The sequence below is a fragment of the Semicossyphus pulcher genome, unplaced genomic scaffold (genome assembly GCF_022749685.1).
Source record: "Semicossyphus pulcher isolate SPU_LCO1_2020_fin unplaced genomic scaffold, fSemPul1.0.p SCAF_1, whole genome shotgun sequence".
Taxonomy (NCBI): Eukaryota; Metazoa; Chordata; class Actinopteri; order Labriformes; family Labridae; genus Semicossyphus; species Semicossyphus pulcher.
Genome location: NW_027211603.1, coordinates 10,190,073 through 10,209,723, shown reverse-complemented (window position 1 = coordinate 10,209,723; position 19,651 = coordinate 10,190,073). Strand labels below are relative to the sequence as shown.

The 19,651-nt window shown below is 41.5% G+C and overlaps 1 protein-coding gene across 1 annotated transcript in view; it reads left to right on the top strand.

The window, feature by feature from the left end:
* The window catches only part of cdkl5 (cyclin dependent kinase like 5), a 40,743-nt gene that overhangs the window by 8,747 nt on the left and 12,345 nt on the right, over positions 1-19,651 (top strand). The window contains exons 3-12 of the mRNA XM_069661636.1: positions 5,185-5,230; positions 5,332-5,468; positions 5,878-5,998; positions 7,073-7,132; positions 7,956-8,046; positions 13,309-13,411; positions 16,026-16,112; positions 16,661-16,741; positions 16,893-17,068; positions 17,936-18,786. Of these exons, the coding sequence (XP_069517737.1) occupies positions 5,185-5,230; positions 5,332-5,468; positions 5,878-5,998; positions 7,073-7,132; positions 7,956-8,046; positions 13,309-13,411; positions 16,026-16,112; positions 16,661-16,741; positions 16,893-17,068; positions 17,936-18,786 (1,753 nt within the window). The remainder of the gene's footprint in view (positions 1-5,184; positions 5,231-5,331; positions 5,469-5,877; positions 5,999-7,072; positions 7,133-7,955; positions 8,047-13,308; positions 13,412-16,025; positions 16,113-16,660; positions 16,742-16,892; positions 17,069-17,935; positions 18,787-19,651) is intronic.

Genomic DNA, 19,651 nt, shown 5'->3' with positions numbered 1-19,651 from the left:
CTGTGAATGATGAAAGCAAAGAACCTGGGCTGCTACAACACAAAACAATTATTTTTTATCTTTGCGTTTATACTACACAAATTGCACGATAATGTAGCACAAGTGAAACTAAGCCGTTAACATTTTAGTCTGAATCTCCTCATGATTTTATTGGATCTCAGCCAATCTCCATTTCATACTGATTTAGATACCACCTATAGAAGTGTGGTTACGTGTCCTTTCAGTTGCACTAAGTTACTAAGAAGTGAGATGTGACATGTTTCCAAGTGCAGAGGAGTCATGTTTGCATGTAGAGCCAGAGACTCAGACCATGGCAATAAAAGCTTTTTAGCTTTGCTGCAAGAGAGCAGTTATTTTTACTTTTCTCAGCTGGAAGCAGGGCAGAAGAGAACAGGGTGGCAGAGACAGAGAGAGAGAAAGAAGCATGTGCGAGTGTGTGTGTGCTGGAGAGGAGGAGATGCAGAGGGAGGTATTCAGTATGGAGATGCCATGCTAACGGTAAATGGGTCACCCTGTTAAGAGTCTACAGCAGACATGTGTACGGTGGAGGAATCACAGAGACTCTGAGCACCGGGCTGAAACACAACCAGGTGACCCAGAAGAGACTGACTGTACTACCAAGAAATAAAGTGCATTTTAAATGTGTTCCTGTTTAAATTATGTATTCTTTACAGTACAGTACGCATTTGATGGAAAATTTAATTAGCCAAGCGACTGTGTGCTTGGGTTTGTGCAATGTTCTGCCACTTTATGGAAGTGTTGTATTAGCGTATGTGGGTGTGTGTACGGAGGCTTATGTGTTATCTTGAATTTGTGTTATTGGAGAGACAATAGCTCAACCTACATGCAGGCCAGTGTTTCCTGGTCCCTATACAGCATATTTATGTCGTATTATAATGCTGAAGTGACGTGTTAATTAAAAACCAGTCCACAGAAAATTAATCAGTGACTCTTTGGTTAATTGTTTAAGCAGAAATACAGTCACGTATTTTTCTGGATTTAAATTGTTAGTGGAAAACTTTTGTGGTTTTGGCGACAAGTGAAACACTACAAGCGGTTTACAGGCATTGCCTTTGTTTGTAGTTGCTTTTTATTGCCATGTTCACTTTTTAAAATTTAGTGGACCGTAAGTTAAATTTAGTTTTTGCCAAATTTAAAAAGTGTAAATGGAAAAATAACCAGATGCAAATGTCCTTTTGTCTAGTCCGCACAAATAAACCAGACATACCAAAAAAAGAATCATCACATTAATGCAAAAATCTAATTCTAATCTAACTCTAATTAAATTCTGCTTAATGTTTTTCTTCTTTCTGTTTATATTGTTACTTCCAAATAAGTTGGTGATTCCAATATTGTGATTTTATTGTATTGACTTGAACAAAACTTCATTTTTTGTAGGTTGGTGTCTTAACTTGATAGCTGCAGAGGTATTTTACTGGTAACTGAAGGGAACAAATTATTATGTACATGTGTTTTCACAAGAAAATGCAAAAGTCATTCATGGTGGCGTGTTAGTTGAATCACTTTGTTGTTACTGAAAGCACCACTGACATGTAGTCACTTGTAGAGTTTATATTTTTATACATACATACACTCAAAAACGCACTCACAAAAAGTAAAAAAAAAAAGACTTACACAAGATGTAAAAATACAAAGCAAGTAAATACATTTAAAAAAATGCCCCCAAAACTATAAGCAGTTAAATCGTTAGCCTACTTTAAGATAGATTGGAATAAAAAAGGGAGAAACAAGACTAGGTCAAAACCTAGTATGTAGCTGACCGCATCAGGTCAGTGTGTGCTTTTTTGGGCAATGTGTTACAAGGACTGTCCTCATGAGGCCGATGACAACGTGTTTGAAAGCAGGTGCGCACTGCATGCGTAGGTGAGGACAGTGGACGAGCAGCGGAGGAGCAGCCCCGCCTACTCCCCGAACAAAGTACCCAGAGCAGTATAGACAGAGAGTCGCGTCGGTGGAGGTCCAATATGCTCCATGATCCGCCATTGCGATTTCGCAACTCTCTCTCTCTACGGCTCTGAAAGTACCGTCACTCAGTCAGTCAGTCACATACAGACCCGTGTGTAGGGCTAAAAAGGGAGGTCATGTAGGGAAAAGGGATTTTAGGCCTGTTGGCTTCTGTTAATGACAAATTCCCATGTATCATTTAACATAATGATTTTAACCTTTCAACAAACACATGTGTTTATGTTAAAAGATAAGTGCGAGACAGCAGCATCAACACTGCTGTAGCACATATGGTGGCCTGTTCTTTGCATTTATTATGCCGTGGTATGCTGAAACATTCATGACTAATGTTCTTGTAGAAAAAGTGGCACAGTCAAGCTTCACTTCTCAGTGTAATGTGACTATCAGGACCTGCTTGTGTCTTCAGCAGATAATTTGCACACTACAGGCTATTTTCAGGCGTGCTGACTTAACAGTGGCACAAAAGGTAAATCAGTGGAGGTCAGAGACACCACACATGAGCACGCGCATCATCAGCATATTGCAGGATGCTGCCAAAGAGCTGGAAATGTCGCGTGTGCTGTATGGGTGTTGGTATGTGTGTCTTTTATCTTGCCTGGTAAACACAGTTAATCTCCCAGTTAGCTATTCGGATAGACTTCCCCTCACTGGAAATGTAACTTTACTCTCAGGATTAAGGGTTGTGAGAGCTGCAAATCCCTGTTGTTTGATTTCATTTGTCTTCCAAGTGAAAGTCTCTAAACAGGCAGCTTTGTATTAAAAAAGCAGTCGAACAATTGTCTTCTGTGAGAAGGAGCAGTGCCAGTCCTCACTGCATGGCTCTTCTCGACACTGAAGCTGACTCTGTTGTCTGACCCTGCGTAAACAAAAGGACCTTCAGAGGAACATGAGGGCTGCAGAGGAAAGAGGGGGACTGGCCTGTATGTTGTTATTCCCTCTGAACCTCTGTCTTCACCGAGACAGCCTCGGGGTCCAACATTCAGACAATGAAAATACAGGTTTCCATTCAGTTAAGCATGTGGGGACACAATGTCCTGACAGCAGATATAATATATTAGCATCTTCAGATTTGATATTAAAGGGGGGACACGCTTCTCCAATATATCCATTTTATATACCCCATGTTATATAAGCTATAGATATAAAGAATTTGGTGTGGCAAACAAGATCATCTGCCATTGTCAAGTTTTAGGAGGTTTTATGAAGTCCAGCACTTGATATCAGAAAGGCAGGCGATAAACTGCTATGATTGATAGATTGCAAAGGGACATAGTAGTACTAACTGTAGTGTAGTCAGCACAACAGTGTTACTGTTTATTATGTTTACTGATGACTTTATCCAGGGAAAACATATGAAAGGACAAAAATAATGGTCCTAAAATTGAGCCTTGAGGAACACCTTGGATGATGTTGGAATACAACATTAAACAATAGAAAAGGTTGTATTTGACTTATAGGAGCGTAAACCAGGAGTATTAAATCCGCAGAGAATCACTGAAGAGTGGTCACTCAACATGATAACACACTGTATGTTGACAGGCTTATTGACAGCGTAGCAATTAGAACTGTGTCTACTTGTAATGGCGAACTTACACTTAGGCAGCAGACACTGCAGATTTTGGCATATTGCTGGTTATAAATTGCATGTAAAGTTATTTACCGAGCAATGCGCGCCTATTATTTGGGGGGCGGAGCTGCAGAAGGAGCTCTGAAGGGAAGGGTCTGCTTCTTTAGCTGCTGAGGTAAATTATCAACAAGCTTTCTCCAGAATTTCATACCCGACCTTAATGGGAAAACATCAGCAACAATTACAACAGCTGCATTTACCACTGCACAGTAACAAGGTGGAGAGAGTCAACAGCTTCAGGTTTCTCGGCACTCACATAACCGAAGACTTCACATGGGCCACCAACACCTCCGCTCTCGTAAAGAAAGCGCAACAACAACTGATCTTCCTGAGGACGCTAAAATAGGCTGGCATGCCCCAACACCTGCTGGTGACCTTGTACCAACATTTTTGTTATTGCACATTTGCACATGTTGGACCTTATTACCTCGTTGCTGTTCCTTTGTTTTTAATGTGTCTTACTGCTGCTTATTACTTATTTTATTTTATTGTTGCATTGATGGTTAGTTGCTCAGTTTTGTCATACCTGGTGCAATGACAATAAAGATATTCTATTTTATTTTATTGTCCACTGAGTGTCAGACTTTCGATGTATTGTTTAAAAGCTCATGATTTCACAGGCTTGTAATGTAGCACCATTATAAAAGACTGTGTGCACACACTGCTTACGTTGTGTCAACATGGTGAATGAACTGCACTTATATGGCGCTTTTCTAGTCTTCAGACGAGTCAAAGTGCCTTTACACTACATGTCATATTTAACCTTTTCACACACCCATTCACACACTGATGGCATACTGTGCATGTGGTTTTATTTTTCTCAGAGAAATCATACCCGCATGATGAATTTTCCATCAGCCTCCCTCTATATTTGTAAAAGAACTATATTTAGCCTGACAAACTTCTGCACTGATCATTAATCATAACTTGAACCAAATATTTCAACATCAACAGTTTCTTGGCAAAAAACATCCTCTGTATTTTCAACACAGTCCAGTGACGTAAAGAATTAAGCCCCTGTATCCCGACTTGTGTTAAGGCAAACTCAAACTCACTATACAATCAGAAATACAACCAAATTAGTCTCTTTTACATAGTTAAATGTTCTATGCCTAAACAGTAGCTTTCAGCTGAAGCACAACCTTTGAAGCTACCATAAATCTCAAAATTGGCAACCAACACCAGCTTGTAAAACCCAGGAAGATCAATTGAGCAACCTTCAAGAAGCTGAAGGGGATGCATATTAGCTATGCAGAGGATGTGCTGGTTTTTGGTGCATAAGTGCCCTGTTTCAAAATTATTTCGATGAGAGCACCAGCCTGGCTCTTGCGTTGGCACTGGCGGCAACTTGGGCGCAATTTTTTAAGTTAAGAGTGGGCAGGAAATGAATTTTAATATGCACAACTATTCTTTCTTTTCTCCTTTTTGACCCTTTTCTGTTTTGCTTCTGATCTGATTTCATAGCTGTATTTATTTTAGTATCTATTAATCTATTTTCGAAAGGCCTTTGTTTGACTCATTAACATGTTTTCTTTAATCTTGACACACCTCGCGTCCTCGTGTCTTCACAGGAAACCAACGAGCTGGTGGCCATTAAAAAATTCAAAGACAGCGAAGGTGAGTTGGAAGCTGTGATGGAGGGAGAAAAGGATGGAGATGGAGCGAGCGAGAAAGAGCCAAACAGCTGTATCATTCTGTCTCTTCTAATTCCCGCACAGAAAATGAGGAGGTCAAGGAGACGACGCTTCGGGAGCTGAAGATGCTCCGGACGCTGAAGCAGGACAACATCGTGGAGCTGAAAGAGGCTTTCCGCAGGAGGGGGAAACTCTACCTGGTCTTTGAATATGTCGAGAGGGTCAGTTTAATAATGCTAACACTGTTATTTCTCTGTTTCTGGACACATTCATTCTAACATTACATCTCCAGTCTGCCGTATGTAGACTCTAAGTTTCAGGATGCTGAGCCTGCTCAGTTAAGCATAAAAAAGCATCACCATGGCAACATATGAACTATGCTGCTGGTGAATAATGGTATTCCCCACTGTGTTGCCAGGGTTTCCAGCCAAGTGTTTATTTCATTACAGATTTTCATACTGTACTCGAGTCATTAGAGCACGGCGTCCCCTCCTGCTCCCCGGTCAGGGATTAAAAAAGAAAAAGACCAGGGAGAGGAATCCCCACTGTAAGAATTAACAAGGAAATGACTGAAAAAACGGAAGGAACATTATGTTTTATAGTTTGTCTTATTGTTTCTGTGCTTTGCAGAACATGCTGGAGCTCTTAGAGGAACTGCCAAACGGAGCGCCGCCTGATAAAGTCCGCAGCTACATCTACCAGCTCATCAAAGCCATTAACTGGTGTCACAAGAATGAGATCGTACACAGAGGTGAGGATCTTTCTTTCTTCATCACATCTCTACTACATGTCAGTTACACTAAGACGAGTGTTAAGTCACACAATCACGAGGTATATCTGCCAATTATTTCAAACCTTTGATGCTCGTAGGGATCCTTTTCATGGCAGATTATGCAACATGATAATGAGAAATTCTTTTCAAATTACATTGTAATTATCATAAATGCAAGTATATGACTGCCAGAGAGCCATATGCTTCATGTCCTTACTATTGTTTCATGCATTTCAGGGTTTTTGTGATCTGATTACGCATGTAGGTCAATAGGTTCATTTGCATACACTATTATACACACACACACACACACACACACACACACACACACACACACACACACACACACACAAAGACACACACAAACACTCCACTAATGGCTTTGCCAGCAGTGTGAGGTAAAATAAAGTGCGCTAAACGAAGCTGTGTCGGAACATTTCCTCCAGGAAGGCAACAAAGTCAAACTTGCAGTTGGTAATTGCGGGAGCACACTTCCCAGATATCCAGACAGTGTTGCATGTGTGACGTCCACAGTTGGCTCCGGTTGTAACTCTTGATTTCCCTCGCTGACGGTCGATTTCCTTTTTAGACTGTTTGCCTTCATCTGAGCGTACAATTTGTTTCTTTTTCTTTGGATTTTCACTTATTGTTGAAGTTGTATCTGTAGTCATCCATCTTTTCTTTGTTTGTTCAGCCATAGTAGATTACTATTTACTCGCAACACTTGCAGAGACCGGAAAAGCAGCCGCTTAGCTCCGTGAAAATCGTATTATTATTTTAAACCATGCTTCATTATGTGTATATGATCTTTCACTACTTTAATAAGGTAAACACATCTTGGAGCCTTTCACAGGATAATTTTCATTTTCAATAACAACTTAAGAGATGTTGAGGGACATGAGAAATGCAGCTCAGACCGAATCTTAAGACACAATGCTCTCTTACAACATTCATACTGCATACCTGACTGTTGGTCAAGATGCAGCTGGAGGTCGTGTTGTCATGTTCCGCTGTGTTTCATTACAGTGACTTTACTTTGCCTCTCTCCTTCAGACATCAAGCCGGAGAACCTGCTCATCAGCTCGGAGGATGTCCTCAAACTCTGTGACTTTGGTGAGTCTTTGCTCTTCTCCCGTCTCACGAGAGATTTACATGTGCGATACAATAAAACCTTCCCGTCTCTACACATTTGCCTTGTCAAATAAAGACCACTGCTTGTAAAATCAGTGTGTTAAACAGGCTGCATCAGGACTCTGTAATTTATTAGACACTCTGACCTGTGATGTCTAAAGTTTGTATTTGTAATTCCATTACTAGTTTGGTTTCTTGGGCTCAGTTACCCATTAATTTATCACCGTGTAAGTCATGTATCAGGAGGATCCGTTCTGACACTGGGAAGCAGCCAACAGCCCTATAAAATGTCCTCTGCTGGTAGTTATCACAATGAATCCGCCAAAGGTATATTTCAAGAGAGCCAGGTTAGAGCTTTAGAGTCTCCCAGGTGCGTTTTCTACATTTCGAATGATTCTTTGCAAAATCACACGGTCAATTAGCTTTGCATAATTGGCTAATGCAAGCCTACTGAGTCAGCTGGGGTGAGATTTGTTTGTTATTCGCTGTTGGAGCCGGCGTTCTGTTTATTGTGATTTTTCATGCTTAAAATTGACTCTCTGTTCACCAGTTATCTGAAGCACGCTCTCATCCCGCCTGCAGTGACATAACTAATTAGAGCCTGGTCACATGAGACGGTGACATGTTGTCACTGTAGCTGTCCAAACGATTTGAGTGCTGATGGTTCTTTATTCTGACTTGTTGGGTATTTATATCTCCAAGTGAAAGACTCTAAATCGTCTGCATATTATGACACACTCCTGGATGTTTAAAACACAGTATCAGGTCTGAGTGATTTATTTATACTCGTTCTGCTCTGGCTCAGGTTTTGCTCGTAACCTGTCTGAAGGAACAGATGCCAACTACACTGAGTATGTGGCTACACGGTGGTACCGCTCGCCGGAGCTGCTGCTGGGGTGAGTCTGTGTTTGTTTGGTGTGTGTGTGTGTGAGTGTGTTTGTGTGTGTAGGAGACTATGTGAGAAACAAGAAGAGAGAGAAACAGACCTCGTCCTGTTGGTTGTTCAAATTGTTCTCAGCATTTCTTATTTTTTTATCTTCTCACAGCAGCAGAAGGATGGAGATTTTCTCTAAAATAGAATCAGATAGGCACCAATGACTGAATATAAAGATAGATGACGCGTCTCCATCTGCTCTCATTGTACGGAATTGATGCCAAAATAGCCCCCGAGATGGGCGCGAGTTGCGCAGTAGAGATCGGCGGGTGGAGCCGCCGTAGCCACTTCTGCTAACCAAAAAACACACCGAAAAAAACAGCAAGGATCCAGCATGTCGGCGTGTTTAACAGCAGAACAGCTTCTTGTGTTGGTCTGAGATGTAAACTTCAATGACTGTAGTGATTGTTTTAGTTACGTCTCCTCTCGCCGTTCCTCCTCCACTCTGCTAATCTGGAACAGATCGGCTACAGGAGCCGTATTTGTCAACAGAGCTGTAAATCATCCTTTTTACAGCATCAAATAACTCATTAACCCTCCTGTTATGTTAACATGGACAGCAATAATGTTCTTGGGTCAGTGTGACCGGTGCATGTTTTATGATCTAAGAGTTGTCATATTTTGTACCACATTACTAACATCATTACTAACAATTCAATGAATATTTATTGCATTAGCGTTATTCACCTTTCATATATCATGGTTATATTAGGATAATACACCTGTTCAAACTATTTCTTATGTACATTGGAAAAACTTTGATATAAAATACATTAATTTTACAGACCGTAATGTATTTTAAAAAAACATGTGAAAAGTCTCCACAGAGATGGTGGCTCAAAACATGGGCCTGCTTGTTTCTGCATCCCACAGGCCGGCTGTTGATTCATTGTTTGATTTATAGACCCCAGCCAGGATGTGGAGCCCCAAATACGGATGTAAATGCATTCCATCCAGCTCCTTCCACTACTCCCCGAAACCACATCTCCCTTCTAGAGTAGTAATTTCCAGAAGGATTTTCTGTATTGAATTAGGAATGACGAGCTCAAAAGCTGACTTGATGTCTGTGACACGAGTCACTGCGATTCTGGTGGGCCCTGGCACTGTGTTTTTTGGAGACAGTGTTGCCTGACGTATTTTGGGGCACTTTAAGGGAGCTGTCATGTTGCCCATCTTTTTATACAGCCTATGATAGGGACACAGATTTATTGTTTCTCCCCCAATACAGTTTCTAGTACATCAGTTCAGGATATCAGCCGATATAAAGCACCAATCCAGTCATTTTCCCAGTTTTGACAACCTCACTAGAATATTTTTTTATTAAGGTAACATGAGGCCAAGGGCTGCTCTGGCACTCAAAGCTTCAGTCAGCAGCCTGCCATGACTGAAGGAAACTAAGTGATAGCATAAACGCATCACAGTTTAATAATTACACCAAAGAAAAAGAGCCCACTGGTGTCCCAGTTATTACAAATGGATGCCAAAGTTTCTGAAGATCACAAATTCTGCAAAATGTGCCTGAAATAATTGAGCAGACAGGTAGAATAAAATCATCTGATTGAACAGTGGAGGTGTGTGTATGCGTGTGTGTGTGTGAAGGAGAAAGATCAAGAGTCTAGGTGCTTCAAGTTTCCTCCCACAGTCCAGCGACATGCAGGTTAGGTTAATTGGTGACTCTGAATAGCTCATATTAGTGTGAATGTGAGCATACATGGTTGTCTGTCTCTGTGTATGAGCCCTGTCATTGACCCGCCTCTCGCCCACTGTCAGCTGGGATTGGCTCCATCTTCCCCCCATGAAAAAGATAATCTGGTATGGCTAAAGGATAGCAGCTATAAAAACATGGAGTCTTGGCTGATACCCCGATCCATTACATAAGCTGCTAATAAGCCACTGGCGCTAAAACTGACCTTGCATGGGAGATTAGTTCATCCCTAGCATGAGATAGTGTACATTTTCTGACACTAAAAAAGATACATATACAAGACATGTTGGAGTAATATTAGGATTTGAGGTTTGTGGTTTCCTAAACCTCCAGGGATCCACAAGGAAAAGACAGGACGTCCCCAGAGAGACGAGCAAGAACATGCAAAGAATCGCTTCTCTGCAGTTCTTCATTTCTAAAGGATATCCTGACCTTCAACACAGCTTAACAGCCTCATGTCCAGTCCTGTTTTTTAATTCTTTATTTAGTTACAGAACTTTTAATCCTCCCGTTTATCTGAAAAAAATAACAGTCATCAACACAGGGTTTAAATGGTAAATGAACTGCACTTTCGATGGCAGACAATTCAAGCCCTTTACACTACATGTCCCATGAACCTTTCACACACACATACCTACATTCATACAGCTGCTTTGCATGGTGCCCACCAGGATCTAACTAACTACATTCACACACATTCACACACCACCACCAATGTATATGTAGACCACAGCAGCCAGGCATTGAACCACCAACCTTCCAATTTAGAGACAACCCACTCTACCACTGAGCCACAGCCAACACATAGAATGCAGGGTTCCAACCAATGACTGTATATAAAGATGGACGACGCATCTTCGTCTGCTCTCATTGTACAAAATTGAAGCCAAAATACCCCAGAGGCGGGCGCTGCCATCTTACGATGTATCGTCATTTGGAAGCGTAGTAGAGATCGGCAGGTGGAGCCGCCATAGCGACTTACGAAAAAAACAACACTTACGGAAACAAACGTCAAGGATCCCGCACATCGGCGTATTTAACAGCAGAACAGCTTCTTGTGTTGGTCTGAATATGATATGGGAACTTCAATGACTGTAGTGATTGTTTTAGTTGAGAACAGATCGGCTGCAGGAGCCGTATTTGTCAAGAGAGCTGTCAATCATCTTTTTTACAGCATCAAATAACTACTAACTGACCTGGTCAAAAAAATGAACACTTGGACATAAATCAGCATGATAAGAACTAACTATAATAACAGAAAACAAAAATGTATTTGACGTGTATTTTGATTTTATAGTTTGACTCATGTCCCATCTGTTAACATGGAGGAGGTAGGCTTTATGACCTATACTGCAGCCAGTCAGCAGTATAGTATTTCTATAGCCTCAAATCATAACAAAAGTTATACACCGATCAGCCATAACATTATGACCACTGACAGGGGAAGTGAATAACAGTTGGTAGGACAAATTGGAAGCAGGAAAAATCGTCAAGTGTAAGGATGTGAGCCATTTTGACAAAGACCAAATTGTGATGGCTAGACGACTGGGTCAGAGCATCTCCAAAACTGCAGCTCTTGTGGCGTGGTCCCAGTCTGCAGTGCTCAGTACCTACCAGAAGTGGTCCAATAAAGGAGCACCAGTGAACCAGAGACAGGGTCATTGGCAGCCAAGGCTCATTGATTTGCGTGGTGAGCGAAAGCTGGCCTGTGTGGTCAGATCCAACAGAAGAGCTACTGTAGCTCAAACTGCTGAAAAAGTTAAAGCTGGTTCTGGTAGAAAGGTGGCAGAACACACAGAGCATCACAGTTTGTTGTGTATGGGGCTGCGTAGCCGCAGACTTGTCAGGGTGCACATGCTGACCCCTGTCCAGTGCTTAAAGCACCTACAATGGGCACATGAGCGTCACAACTGGCTTCAAATCCAATCGAGCGTCTGTGGGATGTGCTGGACAAGCAAGTCCGATCCATTGAGGCCCCATCTCGCAGCTTACAGGACTTAAAGGATCTGCTGCTAACGTCTTGGTACCTCAGCACACCTTCAGAGGTCTGTTGGAGTCCATGTCTCGACGGGTCAGGGCGGCAAGAGGGGGACCTTCACAATATTAGGCAGGTGGTCATAATGTTGGGCTGATAGGTGTATATTTCATAGTCTGTCGATGATTTTTTGGCAAAGACAATTGATTCATATTAGTTTACAAAAAACCCACATCACACAGGAGTTATTTTCTTATTTTGCTTAGTGTTGGTTCTTATGGTAATTTCCTTGTTTTGTCACCGTCATCAAATGTGCGAGCTCAGTTAGTGACACAGGGGACCCTGCTGGAATTTATTGTTCTAAGAACGTTCTGAGAATGTTACGTGCATTGTTCTGCTAATATTTTGAGTGGGAAGTTTTTATTTGGTTCCCAGAATGTTCCTTTTAATAGTAGGAGAACGTTCTCTGAAAACATTTTCAGAAAGTATTCACATTTCAGAAACATTTTATTAATCACGTTCTGATAGTTCAGGCCTCAATAACATCCTGAAAATATCTTCAGAATGTTGCAGTTAAAACCTATTGTCTTTGTTTTGTGAAGTTTTAATGTTACAAGAACTTTATTTTTAAATGACATCCTTAAAACCATCCTTCTTGGAATATTACATTTAAACGTTTTCTTTCAAACGTAACTTGAACGTGTAGGTAATGTTAGCCAATGTTATGGGAACGTTCGCTGCTAGCTGGGAAAGCGTTTATAAGGTTTGAAAAGAGAAAAAGAAAATATTTGAAATGGTTTGTTTTGCTGTTAATTATTTTTATCCACTTGGAAAGCTTCATATTAATACTTTTTTAATTGTATTATTAGATTTTTCTAGGGTTATATAATTTTGAGGTTTATTCCCATAAACCATTAAGTGTTATTTCAGTGATCATCGGGCTTTAATCTCTTATCCTCAAAGAGGTGATGACTCACCTTCTTCAACATTATGACACTCGTATCCTGAGATCAGATTTCTGCTTCTCGGTTGTTTTTAAGCTTCTGTTGTTTTTGAAGCTCTCGCTGCATTCGGTGTCCATTCTACCTCGGAGACAGCAGAACGTCATCTAGCTTCTCTGCTGTAGCCTGATTTAGTAAATGCCCTGGAACATTTATTGAGACAGCGTTTGAATGCCGCCCACTCAAATACTCTCTCCCTCCAACACCACCGCTCCTCTGCTTCTCTGCTGCCAGATCTCTCGCCATTTCTCACCAGACTCCTCAGCACCCATAGAAAATACCGTCGTCTTTATGAAAGTCTCGATCAGAAACACAGATTCCGTGATCATATTCATTGATAACCTCACCCATATTACCCTTATTACCATTATTCTCATAATCATTTCCTCTTTATTTTTGTGTTTTAATCCTGTATTTCTCATTATCATACTCTCAACATCACCATCATCCCCCCTGCTGTATATCGCACAGGGTGGTCAAAAGCTTTTACTGACAGTCTTAACATGTATAATATTTACATCTTTCCCTTTCTGTCCATCTCAGGGCTCCGTATGGAAAAGCTGTGGACATGTGGTCGGTGGGGTGTATCCTCGGGGAGCTGAGTGACGGACAGCCTTTGTTTCCAGGAGAAAGTGAGATAGACCAGGTTGGTGAGCCGATAGTATTGATGAAACAACAAACAATGAACTATCAGTTTTAGTTAGCGATTAATTATCAAAAGCAGGTTGATCTGTAGATATTTGAATTTGCAGCTTGTAAGTGTCTCTTCATTTGCGTTTTTTAAAAGAAAAAATAAATGGTGTCTCTGTACCTGATAAAGAACAAAATGAACTTGAAATGCTTTTTACCAAAAAGAAAAAAAATGAAATTTCTAATGTAGTATTGTGAAAACTTGAGATAAAAATCAGTTACAGTTCTTTGGACTCAACATCAGAACAAAACAGATGTGTGTCATTTGCATGCTGATCAAATCAACAAACAAGACCAGGAAATATTAATCTATAAAAATTACAAAATCTAAAGAAAACCCTTAAACAAATAATTGACTAACTTGGAAGTTAGCGTAGGCACACATCAATAAATAAATATCTTTAGTTTCAGCCAAACCACCATAAGATTAATTTACTGTGTGTGTCTCATCTTTCATCCCAGCGATGGAATAATATGTTGAATGTATGGCAACAATATGGAAAAGTTCAGTGAATGCATTAGGACACATATGCTCTCCTGATTTTTATCATAATCACATCTTTCCCTAAAAAAATGTGTCTCCACATGTGAAGAAAAATAATAGCCTGAAAAAGATAGTTTTTAGGGAAAACACAAAATAATTTACATCCATATGATGTAAATGTGTCAGACTTTGCCAGAAGGCTTTTCACTTTCATCTGCAATCATCAGATGACCACAAACCACTTAACGAGCAAGGACCACACCATCAATAAGATACATTTAAACATTTTATTATTACGATGAAATGTGAAACGATTTGTATATGAGGATTGTGACGATGAATAAAGGCTGTGGTGTGGGGAAGGCTTCATTGAGGATCAGCAGCAGCTCCCGGGCTGGCGGACCCCTAAGGAAAGAGAAAAAAGATACAACAGAAGGGAAGGGGGGTCAGGGCACGAGAAACGAGAACAGACAGGTGAGAAGGGCTGTGCAACTTATATAGGCACGTGACAGGAAATGAGTGATTGAGGTGTGGTCCTGCTCCTGAACCTCAGCTAAACTTTATCTCCAAAAATGAGACGAATTCACTTAGGACAGAAAGCTATATAAAAAAAAATATTTTAAGAAGTAGCCGAAGTCAAAACACCTTTTACTGCTGGCTGAAAAAAACATTATATCCAACATGTTAATGAGCAGCAGGGCTTGTGTCCACTAACAGCATTCTTTGCGCTGGCAGCGCCTATTTTCTACACATAACCAATGCAGTTCAGTGCTTGGCGTCTTCAGCACAAAAACGCCCTCTGCTTCTGCTGTTCACTTACAGCGCTCTCAGTTGAAAATTGTTCAACTTTTAGAACACCATGGCGCTCGTCAATGTCACTTCTCCCTCACCGACCAATCAAAATCAAGAAGGGGCGGGACTTCAGATATCAACTTTGTCAACAACAATGGCGGAGGAGAAGCTAATCCTTTCATTTTTTTTCAACGGGACAATTTCCAGGTGTAGAGCTGCTGCTAACACCAGGACACCATTCCTTTGTTTTTATGTTTTTCAATGTCCTTGAATTAAAGCAAATATTAAGCATACAGAGCGATTTAAAACACACTTACCAAGGGAAGTGGAAGTGCCAACTTTCATAACCTAGCAACAGTAAACGCCGGTGAGAAGCGCTCTTTAAATGAGGTCTTGGGCGCTGCCAGCACAAAAGAACGCCGTAAGTGGACACAGGCCCTAACATCATTATATCATCTATCACAGCAGCTTCAACAAGCTGTTTTAGGGTCTTCCAGCTTCAACTTCACTATTTGGTTCTCTCTCACCTGCAGCTGTTTTCAGCAAAGAGGCTGTACACTAGCAGACAGCAGACAAGCAAAGTGAGGGAATATTTAGTGAAGCATTTAGCAGCTAAAGGAGCAGTTATACTTCCTTAATGTGTTGGTGGAGAGGAATATAACTCATACACACAAAATACATGCCTATGTTGTTCTGTAACTGATTTGTTAACATGTTTGACCTTTAACAGCGTATAAATTCATTCAAATTGTTTATCCATGTTTGGGTAATAATCTCAAAGATTTTTATTTAAATAAATGTATGCTGAGCATCCTTGTAGCGGAGTGGTTACAGTCCATGCACGATATGTGCAACAAGGGCAGTTTGGTTCCAAGCTGCAGACTTTCTTGCATATCAAAGCTCTCTTTCATCCCACTTCTTGTCTACCTCTTCATTTTGATTTCACTTCTTTCTGGCCTTGTACGTAAATAGCTTGTGTAGCCAAACAAAGAAAAATTCAACGACTTCAGACAATGAAACTTGATGCAGTTAACTAGAAGGAACCGGGAGTTGTCCAAACAGTCCCACCTCTAACTCTTTGCACTGAAGGCACCTTGAGATTGAGACTTCTGCTTTCAAGGTCAAGACTGAACTTTGACGCTCCATTTTCATTCATAATTTTTTACAACCGTTAAGAAAATGCTCACAAAGAACGTTAAAGGAGAGTTTTACCCATGGTGCTCATACAGCCTGAATAGTGATTAAAGTCAACTGTCGCACTGTTAAATATGATGCTGCTTCCTTACATCTCCAGCTCTTCACCATTCAGAAGGTTTTGGGGTCACTTCCTGCAGAACAGATGAAACTCTTCTACAACAACCCTCGCTTTCATGGAATCAGGGTAGGAAACATTCATCTTTGATTCTATCTTTAGACACTATTGTTCTTTTCTTTTTCTACTTCTCCTTCAACTCCCTCCTCATCCTCTCTGCTTTCACCTCCTTTCCTTCTCTCTCTCTCTCTCTCTCTCTCTCTCTCTCTCTCTCTCTCTCTCTCTCTCTCTCTCTCTGTCTCTCTCTCTCGCTCTCTCTCGTGGCACTGTTCCCAGCACCATGACTGAGTGGATTGCTATGACTCATGAGATAGGTGGTTGGTGTTCAGTTTAGCAGCTAGAGAAAATGTCCCAGAAGGCCGAGCAAGACTTTGTGTTTGTGTGAGTGTGTGTTTTCATATGTGTGTGTTTGGTAGTTTAGCTTGATCCAATGATTGATTTCTGTGTGATTTTAATGGAGAGTTTTGTTTTTTTTTACTGGCAGGAACATCTATTGTAGGTTAGAAAGCCTGATAGTAATTTTAAATACACAAGTTCAGCGTGAATTCAAATTTGATCGTGTGTGTGTGTGTGTGTGTGTGTGTGTGTGTGTGTGTGTGTGTGTGTGTGTGTGCCAGTTTCCCTCTGTTACTCATCCTCAGACTTTGGAGCGAAGGTACCAAGGCATCTTGAGTGGTTTGATGTTGGATCTGATGAAGGTAAAATACCAGGAAATACTCAAAGTACTCAACACTCTTTGTTAATATTTTAGTATTTTTATACATCTGTAATCCATCCACTTATATTCAGCCTTTGGCAGCTTTGTCAGGTTTGAGCCATTAAAATATGTCCCCTCGCTTCTTCTTCCAGAACCTGTTGCTGCTGAACCCCACTGAGCGTTATCTGACCGAGCAGAGTCTGAACCATCCGGCCTTCCAGCCTCTGAGGCAGGCAGAGAGAGAGCGACCTCCTCCTGCATCTCCCAACCCGCCGCGCTCCTCCAAGAGGAAAACGCACCATCACGGAGAGAACACCGTCCCTACAAGGTCAGACTCTGCAGCTTCTACCTTAACTTACAATGACCATTTGGAATCTGTTAAAAACTTATATTGTTAATACCTGGATGGACATCTTGGTATAAACAGGATTGGACACTCTTTATAGACTCTCTGTCTAATCAAAGTAACCTTCATCAGATCTCCCACCTGAAGAGAGCAGGCTGTGGCTCTGAAAGGAAAAATGTGTAAAGTTAGAGCAACTGAAAAATATTTCTTTTTCTGTTTTGTTTTTTCATATATGACTTTATACACCATCAGTGCTATGGACAACAATGGGGGGAAATCACATTGCAAATCTGAAAGACAAAATCGTAAAAAATTCCAAAAAATGTGTCTGTACTTTATTTGGAGAGAGTTATATTTCAACCTGAATTTGGCCCTTCATCGGGTATGGGGCGGCTGTGGCTCAGTGGTCAGTCGTCTCTCAAGCGAAAGGTTGATGGTTCGATCCCTGACTACCACAGTCACATGTCGAAGTGTCCTTGGGCAAGACGCTGAACCCTGAATTGCTCCAGAATGCACAGCCAGTGTATGAATGTGACATGTAGTGTAAAAGCAGCTTTGAGTGGTCGCAAGACTAGAAAAGAGCTATATAAGTACAGTCCATTTACCGTTTACAATATGAGGCGTCATGGACGTCAAACTTAATTCCTTCCTTGTTAACCTTCCCCACTTATAAGAGAGGACAAACTTGAGACATTTATACAGATCTCAGCAGTTGCTGATATAAGAGCTGCGCGAGTTTAATTTGAGTAGAAATAATTTTATATGAAGGTTTGAGAGTTTCTATCCAAAAACATTCTGATTGTAGGATGAAAGTATAATGCCTGTGTATTGACCTATCTGCCCCTACAGGAGTCACACTAAGAGCACCAGTCGTCGCTCCAACAGCAAAGAATGTTCCAGCCTCCCTCGCCATGGCGACCTCCATCATCTCAGCAACAAGAGTTTCCTCAACGGTAACAAGCAGCCTCCCCCCAGCTTAAGTCCTCAGCTGCACCCAAAGGGCCAGTACATGTCCCAGACCCTGAATCGTTCTGCCTCATCTAGCAAAGACCTGGCTAACAACAACCTGCCGCACCTCCTCAGCCCCAAAGAGGTCAAAGGGAAGACAGAGTTTGATTTCAGCCTGGGACCCTCCCCGAAGCTGTCCGACCAGGGGCACGGGGCGAAATACGGCCACAGCAAATCCAGCTCCTCTCGCTCTCAGCAGCAGCAGCAGCAGCAGCAGCAGCAGCAGCAGCAGGCTGGCCGCCACACCTTCCTGGAGGGCAAAAATAACACACTGCAGTCCGGAGGAGAGAAACAACATGGCCGACACTCCCACAGTATGGCCGACTCTGCCCACGGCTCCATGTCTTCGTCCTCTAAGAGTTCAGCCTCTTATCTCAGCCTGTCCAAAAGCCACAGCGCGCTGAGCGATTCTAAATCTGTAGGGAACCTCAGCGACGGTCGGCTGCACCCAGATGACCCAAACGCCAACACGACGGTGGGGATGCAGCCCAGCGCCCGCTTCTTCCCCGCCAGCTGTTTGGACCTTAACGCTCCTTCAGGTCCTCCGGGTCCGCCCGGCAGCCCCTCTGCCCGACACAGTGATCGATCCGGCCACAGCCCCGCCTCTCGTAGCAGCGGCAACGTCCGCATGGAGAGCAGCACACTGGACTCGTCATCCAGACACAAGTCCAGACATAAACCTTTAACACCAGGTAGGTTTAAGAGTCAACTTTATTGTCCACTGAATAATGAGTGCAAAATTGACTACATTAGTATTAACAAGGGCAGACACTAGTAACACCTGACATTAACACAGCTTTTTAACCTGCTCCATTTTACCTGTTTAATAGCTACAGTAAATACAGGGCCTGGACACAGTGCTGAAATCATTAGCAGTTAATCAGTGAGTCAGCACAAATAATCCCTCATCAGTCATGTAAATTATGAGACAAAATGATGATGTTCAAGCTTTTCAGGTATGAGGATTTTCAGTTTCAGTTTCACTTTATTAGAATTTGGTGGTCAAAGGTCAAAGTTCTGTTACCTTAAATGTTTTTTAGCCGTTACCCCAGGATCCATGCACTAATTATGACAACATTTCACACAAATGTCTAATGCTATAATATGATGAAGTGATGATATTAGAAGTTCAAAGGTCGACTTCACGGTGACATTTCGTTGTGCTGTTTGTCAATGCAATATCTCAGGACAGCCTGAAGGGAACATTTTCATCCACCCTGTTTTTATAAGTTGATCTCTTAGCAATACGTGGAAGGACTTTTATTACATCTGGTTGCTTTTATTGTTTTATCCGTCTGAGAGAACAACACTTTCCACCGCTGACTAGTGGACATGCAGGCATACAACCCAGGCAGTTAATAAAGTGTTATCTCTTTGAATGCTTTTCATTTCCATCTTTGTGCTCAACAAAAGAATGAATCTCATTCTGGTCTTTTCACACTGGTCTAAGGCATTTTCACACAGTTAATCAAGCAAAACACTTGATTAATAATAAGAATAATCATCACTCAAAGCTCTAAAGACTTTGATCTTATCTTTCTTCTCCCGTCTTCTTCC